This window comes from Oryctolagus cuniculus, chromosome 1 (assembly GCF_964237555.1).
Source record: "Oryctolagus cuniculus chromosome 1, mOryCun1.1, whole genome shotgun sequence".
Classification (NCBI taxonomy): Eukaryota; Metazoa; Chordata; class Mammalia; order Lagomorpha; family Leporidae; genus Oryctolagus; species Oryctolagus cuniculus.
The window spans coordinates 48144725-48160735 of record NC_091432.1 but is presented as its reverse complement, the minus strand read 5'-3'; the positions used below and the strand labels follow the sequence as shown (position 1 = coordinate 48160735).

The window sequence follows — 16011 nt, the reverse complement described above, 5'->3', positions numbered from 1 at the left end:
CATTTATGTGCCAGAACATGGTTGCCAGGCAAATACAGCTCATGCATGACACTTCCACGCTAATGAGGAGGGAGAGAGGAAGGCAGAGGAACAGCAGGATCGCCCATCTGCTAATCCACTCCCCAGACGCCCACAGCAAGGCCAGGAAATGGGACTGCAACTCAAGTCTCCTGTATGGGTGGCAAGGACCCAACTACTTCAGCTACCACCTGTTGCCGCCCAGGGTATGCGTTAGCAGGAGGCTGGAGTCTGGAACTTGAACCCAGGTACCCCATCGTGGGCTGTGAGCGCCCAACCAGGGCCTCAGCCACTGCTGAAATGCCTGCCCTCAACTTTCCTGTTTTTCTGTTCTTCCTGGTGGGCCAAGCCTCTGAGCCAGGGTTTTTGCATCTTAGAACTCCAGGCTTCCCATAGCCACACAGAGCAGTACGATGTAGCATCCAGGACACGAGAGACGGAGCAGGGGGAGGGCGAGCCTGTCAGCTTTAGAGCTCAAGGACTTTAGACATGAACACAGGGGGACTTAACCTCTGACACGTCTGCTGGGTGTCCCAGTGGGGCCACCCTAGGGCAGTGACCGGCAGAGCGAGGTCCTGCCTGGAAGAGCCATCCTCAGACAACACCATCACTGGACTCCCCCTTCCTCTCCACCCACGGCCCCCATGGCCGCCAAGGCACAGCACACACACCCTGAGCCTGGCCTCCACAGGTTGCACAACTGGGGACGGGATCTGCGGATGAAGAAACCATGCATGTCCGGGAAGCCTCCTCTGTGCTTTCCTAGGGGAAATGACCTGAGGGGCTTTCCAGGCACCAAGGTTGGCTTTGCCTTCTCCCCAAGGTCCCAACAGGGGCATTCAGTATAAAGGGGCAGCCTCCTGTCCCTAGCAGGTGGCGACCACAGCGCTGCTCCACCAAAACCCAGGTGAGGGCTCCTCCGTGGGGTGACTCTTTAAAAAACAAACAAAAACCTTACTCTGTTTTCTGTGCCCTTGCAATGCAACTGTCCTGCCTGTCTTTATCCTGAGTGAGGTCTGAGCTGGGCACAGGGGCCCCTGTGGGTAAAGCTTTCTGGTGAGTTGTAGGGCTCTTCAGGGAGTGACAATGTGGTCCTTCCCCATCTTGCTCCGTCAAGGCCATCTTGGGATTCTCTTAGATTCTGGAACTCAGGGCTATGGTCCAGAGCTGAGGGCTGTGGGTCTGAGAGGGGACCTTTTGCAGGAGCTCCTGGAGGAACCACGGAGACTCCCCCGAGAACCAACACAAGTAACCACCAGGCTGTCTTTGGAACACGGATGCCAAGGGGCCGGGGCCGAGGCCGGTCCTGTCTGTGTGTGTCTGACCCTCTCCTTGCATTGCAGCACCATGAAGCTCCTCTCAGGCCTGCTTCTCTGCTCCTTGGTCCTGGGAGTCAGCGGCCAAGGCTGGTTCTCCTTCATCGGTGAGGCTGTGAGAGGTAAGGCTGAAAGGGGAGGGAAAGGCATCCCTGGACCACGACGATCTGCCCTCGGGTAGTTTCCAGCCCAAGCAGCAGTGAGTGGCACCTGGAGAAGCCACGCAGGCAGAGCGAGAGCCTGCCTTTCCTCTAGCCCGTTCACCACTGGCCAGCGAGGTCTTGGCCCCTGTCTCTGGGGTGCTGAGGCCCAGGAGAAGTAGCCAGTGATGTTCTCAGGTCAGGTCAGGACACCAGGGCTCTGGGTCACCCCGTGGCTCTGGGCTGCTCCCAGGTGGCCCAGTGGGAAAACACTTATCCCTGCCCTCCATCCATGGGAGTTAGGGCCCCTGGAGGCTCCGCAGGGGATCTGGGAGGGAGAAAGGATTTTCTGGAGAGGAACGAGACTGCACCCACCTAACGATATGGCACAGTTCTGCTTTCCGAGGCAGCATTTAAACTTTCAGAGGTGTGCATTTCTGCATTGCCACAGGACTGGATGGAACTAAGGGTTTGCTGGGTTGCTGCCGCCCCATCGACAGACGCCTCGTGGCTGCTGTAGTATGTGCTTTCCCCGAGGGCAGGGTTTCTCACGTGTGTGCGAGGCATCGCTCTTATTTATCAAACAACTCAGAGTCCTGGCATTCGGAAAGGGAAGGGAGCTGGCCACAGCCCCAGAGGACTTGGGGCCTCCGTAAGGTGTGATTTCAGGGGTACGTGGTGCTGTCCAGTGTGGCAGAATGGACCAGGTGTTTCGGGAGCTTAAGGTTAGGATTCACATCAATCAATGACTCAGAGAAAACACAATTATCTTTCCCAGGAAAGCTAAGCCATTTGTGCTAGGTAGAAGATAAAAAGATGGGGATACTTCCTAAAGTCCGTGGACAATTGCAATAAAAAGATAAATTTATTTTGGTGCCAAAAAATTTTGAATTCTATGCGTAGTTTTCTCATAATGTGCATTTCCGTGCATTTTTTTTTTTCTACAGGCAGAGTTAGACAGTGAGAGAGAGAGAGAAAGGTCTTCCTTCCATTGGTTTACCCTGCAAATGGCTACTACGGCTGGTGCACTGCACCAATTCGAAGCCAGAAGCCAGGTGCTTCCTCCTGGTCTCCCATGCGAGTGCAGGGCCCAAGCACTTGGGCCATCCTCCACTGCCTTCCTGGGCCACAGCAGAGAGCTGGCCTGGAAGAGGGGCAACCGGGACAGAATCCGGCGCCCCAACCGGGACTAGAACCCGGTGTGCCGGCGCCGCAGGCGGAGGATTAGCCTAGTGAGCCGAAGCGCTGGCTCCGTGCATTTTCTGAATGCATGCATTTCAAAACTTTGTCCTCTAAGATAGACATGTTTTAATTTTTTCATACACCTTTTTAGGCACTCTCGTAGGCCTAAAATTGGTATAAAATGTCCATCCAAGCAAACCCCATAAAAGTGTAATTAAAGGGCTGCACTAGCACTTAAGTCTTCTTCCTTCTTCCGGTTTCCTGGCTGGGTCATTTAAACAGGCCTGGCCTGACTCTCTCCGTGACTGCCCTTCCTGATTTGGTGACAGGAAGTGGGAACCAACACCCATCAAGTCCCCACAAGGACCTGTCAGTTTGTTCATTTCTAGCAGAATAAATCTGTGAGGCAAGTGTCTGCTCCCACTTTAAAGGTGAGAAAACTGAGGCTTAGAGCACCTGGGTCCATTGCCCAGGGAGTTGCAGCCGGGAGGGCGTAGCTGAGTTGAGGTTGGAACGCAGAGGTGCATGAGGCTTAAGGCCTTGCCAGGTCTATCCCCTAGCACCTCCTAAAGCCCAGAGGTTGTCAGCGTCAGCCTGCGGCAAAGTCACCTGCAGCTCCTGAAAACTACCCTCGCCTGGAACCCCCACCCCCACCCCCACCCCACCAAGAGTCTGGCTCATGACCTGGCCCTTAGGCTGCTCAGTAACTCTCCAGGAGGTCAGAAAGTGCAGCCCAGCCGGGAAGAATTGCGTCACTGCTTCCTCAGTCAGCTTGCAGCATCAGCACATCTACTTAGATTTTCAGGACATTAGTGGCCCTCGTCGTCGGAGGCACGACGCAAGCCACGATTCTGTGCGTTCCGTCTGCAAGGAGAGCCAGGGCGGAAGTGTTCTCTAGCTGTGCAGTCCTTCTCAGGCCTTCTGCATCCCCACTCCACTCGGGTCACTGCCTGGACCTCCCCCTATGTGGCTTCATTCTATGGCAGTGTGGCGGCCCAGGGCTCACTGCACACAGTCCAGAGGTGTGTTTGGATGTCCCACAGGGTGAATGTGCTGACAGCAAGTGGTAGCGGAAGCCAGGGATGCTTGCAAACACCTACAGTATTCAGGACAGTCCTGGAAGACGAAGACTTATCCGGCCCAGTATTTCAACAGTGCTAAAGTTGAGAGATCTTGTTTTTTCACAATTTTTCCTCCATCATCTTTAAACACTGAGGGCCCATCCTGCGAGGCCTGCACTGTGGGCATGGTGGGGTGACGGCATTCTTCGATAAGAAGCACCAGAGACAAGTTTTCGGTGGACATGTCCATTTATTAACAACCAGGCAGAGGCTTTTGAAGGGCAGGCAGAGGGGAGTAGCTAGTTCAGGGCAACACTGATTCTGTAGGATAAAGCTGATGTTGGCGCTGCAATGCTTCTCCAATCAGCTTGAAGGTCACGTAACCTATGGAGCCTCCCAGGTGGTCATATGGGTCTGGCCACACCCGCGAGCTGTTTACCTGATGGACAATTACAAGGCCCTTCAACAGGAAGGGGGGGGTGTGCGTGGGGCTCCTGCCACCTGCCAGCGGTCAGGTCATAGAGTCCTTCCGGGGAGGCATGGTGTGCCATGCCCTCCTAACCTCCCGCATGGGCTAGGCAGGCAGTCTCCTAGCCAGCCAGGCACAGGGTCACCATGAAACACGTCACAGAGCCCATCTTAGTAAGATGCAGCACACAGCACCACAGCAGGCGACCCATGCAACACAGCTGCACCCACCTACGTGACTCCTGGTAGAGTGAAATAGAGAAGCCCACTGAGACGAAGGGTTGTTCCTCTCAACCCAGGGTGCCCCAGGGCGCTACGATCCAGGGCTAAAATCTTGAGTCAAGAGAAGCTTATCGATTCTTTCACTCCTCTCTGAGCTGTCTCTCAGTCTCACTGTGTGTCTGATTTTCCTATCACCCATGCATTTCCTCTCCAGGGGCAGGGGACATGTGGAGAGCCTACTCCGACATGAGAGAAGCCAATTACATAAATGCAGACAAGTACTTCCACGCTCGGGGCAACTATGACGCTGCCCAAAGGGGCCCTGGGGGTGTCTGGGCTGCCAAGGTCATCAGGTAACTGGGCTCCCAGGGAGGGCAGGGCTGGGTGGGCAGAGTTCACTGCCCTGGGGCTGACAGGGGATGAGCCCTGGAGTGGGGTCCAGTGGGCTGGGCCGCCCTTGACCCTGCCTGTCTGGCCCACCCTCTCCATCCAGGCCCAGTGCAGGCCTTGGGCTCATGGTAGACTCTGAGGATGGCCAGGGAAGCTGGGCCAACCTGCTCCTGAAAAGGAAAACCAGGACCATGAGCGATGCCCAGCCCCCCCTCTCTCTGCTGCTCATGCAGCCCAAGGGGCACCAGCAGGGCTGAGCGGGGCTGTCCCAGCAGGGTCAGGGCTTCGGCCCCTCCTGCCCGGGCTGTCCTGGGCTCCCCTCAGAGCCCACCTTGCCAAGGGCTGACTGGGGAGTGGCTGTGGCTCAGTGGCTGCCGCTGACTCCCCTTGCTGCTGCCTGGATTCCAGTGACGCCAGAGAGGACCTTCAGAGACTCATGGGCCACGGAGCAGAGGACTCGATGGCCGACCAGGCTGCCAACGAATGGGGCCGCAGTGGCAAAGACCCCAACCACTTCCGACCCAAGGGCCTGCCCGACAAATACTGAGCTCCCTGCTCTGCTGCCCCTGAGGACTGGGACCCAGAGTGCTGAGTCCCGTGTGCGTGAAGCTGGTGGCGGGCACACAACTGGTGTCTAATAAATGCGTATAAGACTGAATCTGTTGAAACTCTGCTGTTCTTTGTGGTGGGGATTGCCTGTCTCGTACAAAAGGTGATCACTGGGGCTGATGCTGTAGCGTAGTGGGTAAAATCATTGCCTGCAGTGCTGGCATCCCAGATAGACGCTGGTTCTAGTCCCGGCTGCTCCTCTTCTGATCCAGCTCTCTGCTCTGGCCTGGGAAAGCAGTGGAGCATGCTGGGCCCCTGCACCCACATGGAAGACCCAGAAGAAGCTCCTGGCTCCTGGCTTCAGATCGGCACAGCTCTGGCTGTTGCAGCCACTTGGGAGGTGTACCAGCAGATGGAAGATCTCTCTTTCTCTGCCTCTCTGTAACTTTGCCTTTCAAATAAATAAATCTTTAAAAAAAAAAAAAAAAAAAAAAAAGGTGATCCACGAACACCAAGGAGAAGGTCAAGGCTGGGCCTGAGTGTGGCCAGGGAGAGATGATCTCAGTAGCTACAGAGCGAAAACCCCTGCACCCACTCACCTGAGTCAGAGCTGCTCTCTCCAGGCCCAGGTGGCTGCACTGTTGCTGTTTCCAGGCCCTTCATGCCCAGGCTTCCTCACTCCCTGTCAGTGGTGTCCTGTCACCTTCTGTGGCCCCAGGGCCTTAGGTCTCAGTGGTCTCTGCCTGTGGGGACAGGGCACACATTTGTGGACTATTGGGCCATGGAAACCTGCTCCACTGCTGCCACGCTAATCTCCTGTTCATTTCTCAGCATCACCCAGAAGTTCAAATATCACTCAATATCTGTGCAGTCTAAGAACTGCCTTCAAGGAAATTTCCAGGAAGAAGCTCTCTCAGGAAGCATAGGCGTGCGGACATCATGATCAAGTTTCAGGAGCCTCCTGCTGCCTCTGACACGTTGTGTGTCCTTGGGGGAAGCTCCCCACTTCCTAAGCCAATTCCAAAAAAAGGGAGCCCGACGCATGGAATTTCCTGTTAAGGAAAGCATGGCCACGGATCACAGTGGTTTGGGTTCGTCAAAGCACAGAAAGAGTGAGTGATTCTCTCAGTCTTAAATTCCTGGGCAAGCCAAGCAACACGTACTCTGATTTTTTTTTTTTTTTAATTATTAAGGCTCCAGCAAATGAAGTGCTCTGGTCCTTTGCAAGCTAGTGGATGGACTTCTCCATCCTAGTATTATTGCCAGTAATAATATGCTGACTTTCCGAATTTCCGATTTGCAGAAATTTGGAAAGTTGATTTTTAAGTTAAAGACAGTGAGAGAATGGCAGACTTCCCAAATGGCTACAATAGCCAGGGCTGGGCCAGGACAACGCCAGGAGCCAGCAACTTCCATCTTGGTTTCCCCAATGGGTACCAGGTGCCCAGTGCTCAGGCCGTCGACCACTGCCCTCTCTGCTGTGTTAGGAGGGAGCTGGATCCGAAGTGGAGCAGCAGGGATTCAAACCGATGCTCCAATGCGGGGTGGTGGTGTGCAGGCAGCAGCTTATCCTGTGGCTGCACCACAATGCCAGCTGCTGGCAAGCTTACAAGGCATTCTTTCCTTAACTCCTGCTGTCTTTCACTGCATTTCACAAAAGTTGAGAGCTTCGGCATGTGCCGCAGATACTAACCATGGGCATTGTCACCGCAACAGATGGAGTCCTGACGCCTGCGCTCAGCAGTGCTCTGAGCCTGCTCTCACCAGCCCCCTGCCACCGCTGTCTCCCCAACCCCATCTGTCTTGTCCAGCCCCTTTCATTTCTCCTGGTTCAGTTCTCTACCACTCACTGAGCCCTCCTCCGCCCACACTCCTGCCCCCACCCTCTGCTGTGAGCACCTCCACTTCCTGTTCATGCTTTGTCTTCCTCCTCCCTTGGGAGCTTCAACTTGTCTTTTCCCGTCGGTGTAAATTTAGTTCTGATTCTCTCCCGGGAGTCCTCTTCGCGCCAACTTTGTGGTGGAAGTGTCTGCAGGTGTTGCACCCACATCGCCCCTTCTTTTCCTGTTTGCACTCCTGGGCCGGGACCTGTGTTTCTCCCATGCCAGAGAGGCACAATGTCAAGTTTGATCAGCAGAGGCCACTGGCAGGACTAGAAGGAAACCCCGAGCGGCCCTCGCCACGGGCACTTTCAGTGGTGCTCATAGGCCACGGCAGCTCCCCCCAAATTTCTGTGGTACCTCCACTGGATTTGCACTGCTCCTCCTTGTCAGCTCCGGGGGCCATAACAGAATATCACAGACTGGGTACTTAGCACAGGCACTTATACCTCCCCACTCTGGAAGTGGAGATGTCCAGGGTCAAGGCGCAGGCTGGGTGGCTTCCTGGTGAGAATCCTCTGCCTGACGTGCAAACTTCACACCATGCGCTCACATGGAGGAGACAGAGAGGGAGTCCTCCCCTGTCCTCTTACAGGGCTACGGGACCAGGGCTCACCCACTGTCACCTCACCTATCCATAGTCACTTTCCTACTTCCAGTAGAGCCACACGTGGGATTAGGCCTTCGATATGTGGGTTTTGGGGGACACAATGCATTCCTGAGAACTTTTCCTGGGGAATCCTAGCTCCTGCTCCCTTGTGGGCAGCTTCCAGGCGAGTTTGCAGAACCACAGCTGCAGCTCGGTGAGTCCAAGTGCTCTCCTGGGCAGTGTCATGTCGAATCTCGCAGGCAGTTCAGCGGGGCTCATGCTTGTCAGTGGAGGCTTGTGGCACCCAGCTCAGGTCATTTGCCACCCAACGAGCGACAAATTCAGGCAATCTCAGTCTCCAAAGGGGGCTTTTTTACAAACTGTAACTTCCTCGTATTCTTTGCCCTTGATCCTTAATCTTGTTACAGTCTACAATGCCCAGTATAAAAATTTTGGTTATAAAATTATGCCTGCAGGGGGCCTGTGCTGTGACATACTTGGGTAAAGCTGCTGTCTGCAGTGCTGGCATCCTATATGGGCACTGGTTCTAGCCCTGGCTGCTCCACTTCTGATCCAGCTTCCTGCTGATGGCCTGGGAGAGCAGTAGAAGATGTTCCAAGTCCTTGGGCCCCTACACCCATGTGGAAGACCCAGAAGAAGCTCCTGGCTTCAGATTAGCACAACTCCAGCCATTGCGGCCATTTGGGGAGTCAATCAGTGGATGGAAGATCTCTTTCTCTCTCTTTTTTCTCTGCCTCTCTCTCTGCCTCTATAACTCTGCCTCTCAAACAAATAAATAAATCTTTAAAATTACACCCGCATTCTTGTTCTGAACGTGCTCCCAGACTATTGCAAGGGGACAGCTCTATCCTGCACTCTCATGCCTGCAACATCCATGATTTCAATTGACTCAAGCTGCAGAAAGCATAAGACATATCCACAGTGGGTGACACAGCATTTTCACTGTGCTTAAAAAAGAGACAATGAAGCTAGGGCGACTGAGAGTGCTTGGGAGCCATCTGCGTGATAGAATAGACAGAAATGGAAGGAATTTGCAGGTGCTGCTGAGAAATGAACAGCAGACCAAGAGGCAGCAGCAGAGTGACTATGTCCTCTTTGCTCAGAGACACAGACCCCTGTGGACTGAGACCATGGGGGCACAGAAAGTGACAGGACACAGTTGACAGGGAGTGTGGAGTTCTGGCATGTGAGGGCCTGGGAATAGCAGCATTGCCACCATGTGGTCCTTGAGAGCCAAGCAGGTTTGATTCTGCAGATGCCCTCCACTGGTGTGACACGGAGGTCATCTCCGCCAACCAAAACACTCAGGCCCAGCAACTGACCATTCACCGTGGTGTGCACGGGATCAGTCTCAACGCATTTAGCTACCACAAAGGACAGAGTTCAACAGATTGGTTCATATACCGCATTTATTAGACACCAGTTGTGTGCCCGCCACCAGCTCACGCACACGGAACTCAGTACTCTGGGTCCCAGTCCTCAGGGGCAGCAGAGCAGGGAGCTCAGTATTTGTCAGGCAGGCCCTTGGGTCGGAAGTGGTTGGGGTCTTTGCCACTGCGGCCCCATTCGTTGGCAGCCTGGTCGGCCATCGAGTCCTCTGCTCCGTGGCCCATGAGTCTCTGAAGGTCCTCTCTGGCGTCACTGGAATCCAGGCAGCAGCAAGGGGAGTCAGCGGCAGCCACTGAGCCACAGCCACTCCCCAATCAGCCCTTGGCAAGGTGGGCTCTGAGGGGAGCCCAGGACAGCCGGGGCAGGAGGGGCCAAAGCCCTGACCCTGCTGGGACAGCCCTGCTCAGCCCTGCTGGTGCCCCTTGGGCTGCATGAGCAGCAGAGGGAGGCGGGGCTGGGCATCGCTCATGGTCCTGGTTTTCCTTTTCAGGAGCAGGTTGGCCCAGCTTCCCTGGCCATCCTCAGAGTCTACCATGAGCCCAAGGCCTGCACTGGGCCTGGATGGAGAGGGTGGGCCAGACAGGCAGGGTCAAGGGCGGCCCAGCCCACTGGACCCCGCTCAGGGCTCATCCCCTGTCAGCCCCAGGGCAGTGAACTCTGCTCACCCAGCCCTGCCCTCCCTGGGAGCCCAGTTACCTGATGACCTTGGCAGCCCAGACACCTCCAGGGCCCCTTTGGGCAGCGTCATAGTTGCCCCGAGCGTGGAAGTACTTGTCTGCATTTATGTAATTGGCTTCTCTCATGTCGGTGTAGGCTCTCCACATGTCCCATGCTCCTGTAGAGGAAATGCATGGGTGATAGGAAAATCAGACACACGGTGAGACTGAGAGACAGCCCAGAGAGGAGTCAAGGAATAAATGAGCTTCTACTCACTCGGGAACCCACCTACAGTCATAACCCCCTGGGTACGGTGGGTAGGAGGAGCATTTCTTATTCCTGGGGATCCTGCAGGTAACTACCGACAGTCATCGAGGTGGGCACACCTGTGTTGTATTCGACAGTCCGCGGTGCTACTTTATGCAACATCATAATTAAGGCTCTTTGGAAGCCATCTGTTCCCTCAGCCTTACCTTGAGTGGCCTCACCGATGAAGGAGAACCAACGTTGGCTGCTGACTCCCAGGACCAAGGAGCAGAGAAGCAGGCCCGAGAGGAGCTTCATGGTGCTGCAGTGCCAGGAGAGGGTCAGAGTCAGCGCCCAGGGACAGGACAGGTGCAGCCCTGCAAAGAGAGCTGTTGCTTGTTTCCATGGGCATCTCAGTGTTCTCACCGAGGAGCTCTGCAGCAGGACCTCACAGCCCTCTACTCTGATCCTCGCATCTCTGAGCCCAGGATTCTCTACAAGGGTCCCAAGGAGGCACTGATGGAGGAAGTGGGAGGTTGGAACCAGACTGTGGCTTTTTTTTTTTTTTAAATGTATTTACTTATTTGAAAGTCAGAGTTACACAGAGAGCGAAGTAGAGGCAGAGAGAGAGAGAGAGAGAGAGAGAGAGAGAGAGAGGTCTTCCATCCGCTGGTTCACTCCCCAACTGGCCACAATGGCCAGAGTTGTGCTGATCAGGAGCTTCTTCCAGGTCTCCCACGTGGGTGCAGGGGCCCAAGGACTTGGGCCATCCTCCACTGCTTTCCCAGGCCACAGCAGAGAGCTGGACTGAAAGAGGAGCAACCGGGACAGATTCCGGCGCCCCAGCTGGGACTAGAACCCAGATTGCTGGCACCGCAGGTGGAGGATTAGCCTAGCGAGCAGCGGCGCTGGCCCTAAAACTAATTTTTAAAAGCACTGGTAATTCAGGGCCGGCCTAATGGTATAGTGGGGAAAGCTGCCACCTGCAGTGCCTGCATCCCATATGGGCACTGGTGCGAGTCCCAGCTGCTCCATTTCCAATCCAGCTCTCTGCTATGGCCTGGGAAAGCAGTAGAAAATGGCCCAGGTCCTTGGGCCCCTGCACTCACGTGGGAGACCTGGAAGAATCTCCTGGCTCCTGGCTTTGGATCGGCTCAGCTCCGATCGTTGAGGTCATTTCTAGAATGAACCAGTGGAGAAGGACCTCTCTCTCTGTCTCTGCCTCTCTGTAACACTGCCTTTCAAATAAATAAATCTAATAAAAAATTCTAAAAGCGATGGTAATTCACCAGAAAGCATTCCCCACGTGTCTCCTGTGCCCAGCACAGACCTCACAGGATAAACCTAATGCAGGATAATTATATTTTGAAGGAAATTAACAATCTTGCTGGGCAACAGAAAACAATAATTTTTTTAAAGAATCACTCCGTGGAAGAGCCCTCACCTGGGTTCTGGTGGAGCAGAGCTGCGGTCGCTGCCTGCCAGGGACAGGAGGCTGCCTTTATACGGAGTCTCCCTACTGGAACCCTGCGGAGAAGGCAAAGCCAGCCGTGGTGCCTGGAAAAGTCCCTAGGAAAGTGCAAAGGAGACTTCCCGGACACCGGCGGTTGCTTCATCCACAGGTCTTGTCCCCAGTTGTGCAACCTGCGGAGGCCAGGTGGGTGTGCTGTGCCTTGGCGGCCATCGGGGCCGTGAGCAGAAAGGACGGGGGAGCCCAGCAGTGGCCCCAGGGCTGCCGGGAGGTGTGCAGTCCGTGGGTGCTTTTCCAGGCAAGACCTTGCACTCCTACTCATTGCCTCAAGATGGCGCTGCTGGGACAACCGGTACTCCTGCGATCAAGTCTAAAGCCCTTGAGCTCCAAAGCTGACAGGATGGCCACCAGATCTCCTGTGCCTGGCCGCCTCCTTCCACTGGTTTGGAGCCTGAGTTCTAAGGCACAGCTACCCCTGCTCAGCTGATTTAGCCCGTTAGGAAATGGATCATCTGGCTGGCTCCTGAGGGGGTCGATGCAGTAGAAGGGACTTTCTGCTTCCCCGGCCCATGCCTGGAGACCCTCGTGGTGGGAGTAAGAGTGTGGTGCCTAATGAGCAGTGCCTGGGTCCTGCTCAGGGGAACGGTGGGGAGAGCTCTTTATCCCCTGGGGAGGGGGTCCTTGCGTGCAGCCCTGAGACATCACAGGGCTCCTCCTGCCCTGTAGCAGCTGGTGGAGGAGCACGGGGGTGGGAGAGGCAGTACCCCCACCCAGCACAGGGGAAGCCAGGATACGAACAGAAGCAGTGCACACATCAGCTCCCTTGGGCTCCGCCAGTGCAGCCCATCTTCATGCTCTGAGGGCTGGGCCTTTTGGGGTACCCCCCTGGAAATTTCTAGGAAAGGGGCAAGGCCAGGTGGAGGGCGTGAAGGGGACCCCACAGGCCTGGTAGCAAGTGAGTGGCTCTCATCCAGACAATGGTCTTGTGTTCTGGAACCCTCCCCCAATGCCCTCCCCTGTCTGTATGCCACCCCCTTAAGCCCACTGCACGGTCCATTCCAGAACTTGGTTTTCACACACACTCAGGCAGGACAGCTACTGTCCCCAGAGAGAATGCCCACAGGGAAAAGCTAATGGCCTCCACCCGGTATAGAAAGCTGTAGCATATCATGATCTCCTGGGGTTTATTCCAGGGATCCCAAAATGGTTCACTATCTTTGTGATTTACTCCATCTGTAATGGAGGGAGCACGACATATTTATTTTACTAGACACGGAAAACATCTTTCACAATGGCCAACAGTTAGTAATGGTAAAGAAAATGGATAACAAAGCAAGAAGGGACCCTTCTAACTTGATAAAAGCTAAGCACCAATGATATTTATCAGCAGATCTCAAACTGCTCCAGGGAACACTAAGGGTCCCTCGGTCTCTTTCAGGGCATCTGTGGGTCAGAATCCCTTTTCTTGTAATACTAAGACATGGTCTTTCCTTTTTCGCTCAGGTTCATTGATAACGTTTTGGACTCCACACTGCCAGTGGTCTTTAAAGACGCGATGACTTATTGGGTTCTGGTGTCAAAGAACAGCCATGTGCTTCCGAAAATGTTACTGCACACTACACATCTGTGCACAACTGTCTTCACACACAGCTTACCCCCATGATGCATTGCAGCAGACGGAATGCAAATCAGACATAAGAATCCGCCACCATCTCTTAATCCAGACACTAAAAGACGTTCAAGTATATAAAACCATGTTACCCTTCTTACCAATTTTTTGTTTGAGGCAAGCTATTTCTCATAACAGTATATTATTTATGTAGACATTTAGTTGATTTTTTAGTTTTAACAGAACTAACAAATGTTTTCAGATTTCTCAGTTTTATATGGTAAATATTTTTGGATAGAATCTCTTCAATCAACGTTACTTGAGAACCTGACACGTTTTAGAGCGAGGAGGGGTCCAGAGGGAAAGTGTTTGGGAAAGAACGCTCTACAGCAAACAGCAGGTGCAATGAAGAAACTCTGGTGCCTCTCAAGAAGGCCGTGAATGAGACAAGGGCGTCCACCTCTCACTGCCACTCTTGCACGCACTTCTGGACGACCTAGACAGAGCTAAAGATGAGAAGCATGAGGATGGCAAGAAGTGGAAGACATGCACCCACGTGGGGAGACATGGAGGAGGCTCCTGGCTTCAGATTGGCCCAGCTCCAGCTGTTGTGGTTGTTTGTTTCTCATGGTGATGGGAAATCAGTGGCCCAACCTCTACCGGAAAGGTGTTCTGATGTTATGTCAGGGGACTTGCCACCAGTTACGTGTGAAAAGATGGAACGGGCCAAAGTCCAGGCTTCTGCTGCCAGGTGCTGAGGCTACCATGACCCAAAGCATTCTCCCAAGCCAGACTATGCAATCTGGAATTCCCCAACCATCTTTGTTTTGTCCAGGGGCGGCCACATCCCCAGAAGTGAAAGCAGGAACCTGGCATAGAAAGTGCACCAGCCAAGGCCTGTGTGTCCTGGGCTCTGGCCCTCGAGGGGGCCACTTCTGCGCTGCAGCTTCTCCAGCAGGAATGGGCTTGGAGGTGGATTTTTTTCTTAATGAGTTCAAGAATCATTCTTAGGCAATGTGGTGTACACATGGGGAAGGATTTAGCTGCAAGAACACAAAAGATGAATTCTTCAATAAACAAAATAACCCCATCCTAGGGAGTTCACTTAGATTCTTCCAGGAATTAGAGATTTCAAAAAGTACAAGGCCTGGCTTAATAGGCGTGTTGCTTGCAAGGTTGAAAGCTGGGCATCCGTTTTAAAAGCTAGCTTCTCGGGCAGGCATTAGACCCAGCAGTTAAGACTCTCACATTCAGGGGCCAGCGTCTTGGCATGGTGGGTTAAGCTATGTCTGTGACGCTGGCATCCTATATGGGTGCAGGTTCAAGTCCCAGCTGCTCCATTTCCAATACAGCTCCCTGCAAATAGATCTGGGAAAGCAGCAGAAGATGGACCAAGTCTTTGGGCCCCTGCACCCATGTGGGAGATGCAGATGAAGCCCCTAGCTCCTGCCTTTGGCCTGGCCCAGCCCCTCGGGTTCTCTCCTTTCCTTCCTCTCTCAGAGAAAGCCCTGTTACACTCAGCAGCGCCCTTCCCAGGGGCCCTAAGCTTGTTGTTCCCCATCTCTCACCTTCACTCTTTTTTTTTTTTTTTTGACAGGCAGAGTGGACAGTGAGAAAGAGAGACAGAGAGAGAAAGGTCTTCCTTTTGCCGTTGGTTCACCCTCCAATGGCTGCCGCTGCAGCCGGCGCACCGCGCTGATCCGATGGCAGGAGCCAGGAGCCAGGTGCTTTTCCTGGTCTCCCATGGGGTGCAGGGCCCAAGCACCTGGGCCATCCTCCACTGCACTCCCTGGCCATAGCAGAGAGCTGGCCTGGAAGAGGGGCAACCGGGACAGAATCCAGCGCCCCAACCGGGACTAGAACCCGGGGTACCGGCGCCGCAAGGTGGAGGATTAGCCTATTGAGCCACGGCGCCGGCTTTCACCTTCACTCTCTCTCTCTCTCTCTCTCTCTCTCTTTCAACACCCTTCCTGTGCTCTGCAACCCTCCCTCCTCGTTCCAGGACTCCTCTGACCTTTTCATTCATTCATTCATTCATTCATTCCATAGCTCAGCAAGAATCCATGAAGCAGTGACACCCAACTGCTGACTACGAGCCTGCGCGTTCACGGTTCCTGACACCAGGCATCTGACAACACACCCCCCTCTCCTCACTGGAAAACGAGTCTGCCGTGACAGTGGATGTGCCCAGGGAGGCTGGCCGTGCTCTGATGTCTCATCATGAGCCAGGGCTGCCCGCCCTGCCACCCTGTATCCCCCTCAAGTTCCCTCACTTTCCCCTCTCCTGGATGACCACAGTTTACTTGCAACACTTCCCCCTTGGTCCTCCTCAGTCGATGACTTGGCTTCCTGTTTTGCAGTCAGAAATGAACTTCCAGCTGCTGGCATCATGGCATAGTGGGGAAAGCCGCAGCCCGCAGTGCCAGCATCCTGTGTGCAGGCGCTGGTTCGTGTCCTGGCTGTTCCGCTTCCTATCCAGCTCCCTGCTAACGTGCCTGGGAAAGCAGTGGAAGATGGCCCAAGAGTTTGGGCCCCTGCACCCACATGGGAAACCCAGATGAAGCTCCTGACCCCTGGCTTCGGCCTGGCTCAGCCCTGGCCACTGTTACTTCTGGGGAGTGAACCAGCAGAGGGAAGATTCGCTCTTCCTCCCCCTCCCCCTCCCTCTCCCTTTCAAATGAATAAATAAATCTTTTTTTAAAAAAGGAATGAACTTCCAAGGACTCCTACCATCTCCTGCACTGACTCAGTCACATTTATCCCCAGATACTCTGTGTTCTTTTGAGGTTCAAGGGTGACCTGT

The 16011-nt window shown here is 54.3% G+C and overlaps 2 protein-coding genes across 2 annotated transcripts; one reads left to right on the top strand and one right to left on the bottom strand.

Moving 5' to 3' along the window:
- The first annotated feature begins 785 nt into the window (after positions 1-785).
- On the top strand, positions 786-5455 carry LOC100009259 (serum amyloid protein A). The gene is made up of 4 exons (XM_070064612.1): positions 786-925; positions 1362-1456; positions 4622-4760; positions 5206-5455. The coding sequence occupies exons 2-4, from the start codon at positions 1366-1368 to the stop codon at positions 5342-5344; spliced, it is 369 nt and encodes a 122-aa protein (XP_069920713.1). The 5' UTR covers positions 786-925; positions 1362-1365; the 3' UTR covers positions 5345-5455.
- A 3785-nt stretch (positions 5456-9240) lies between these two features.
- Positions 9241-11677, bottom strand: LOC100009168 (serum amyloid protein A; the record flags this gene model as incomplete). Its single annotated transcript, NM_001082327.3, is given in 4 exon segments — positions 9241-9477; positions 9922-10060; positions 10356-10505; positions 11573-11677. Coding segments are annotated over 3 exon segments (369 nt in total). The 5' UTR covers positions 10447-10505; positions 11573-11677.
- Positions 11678-16011: the final 4334 nt, after the last annotated feature.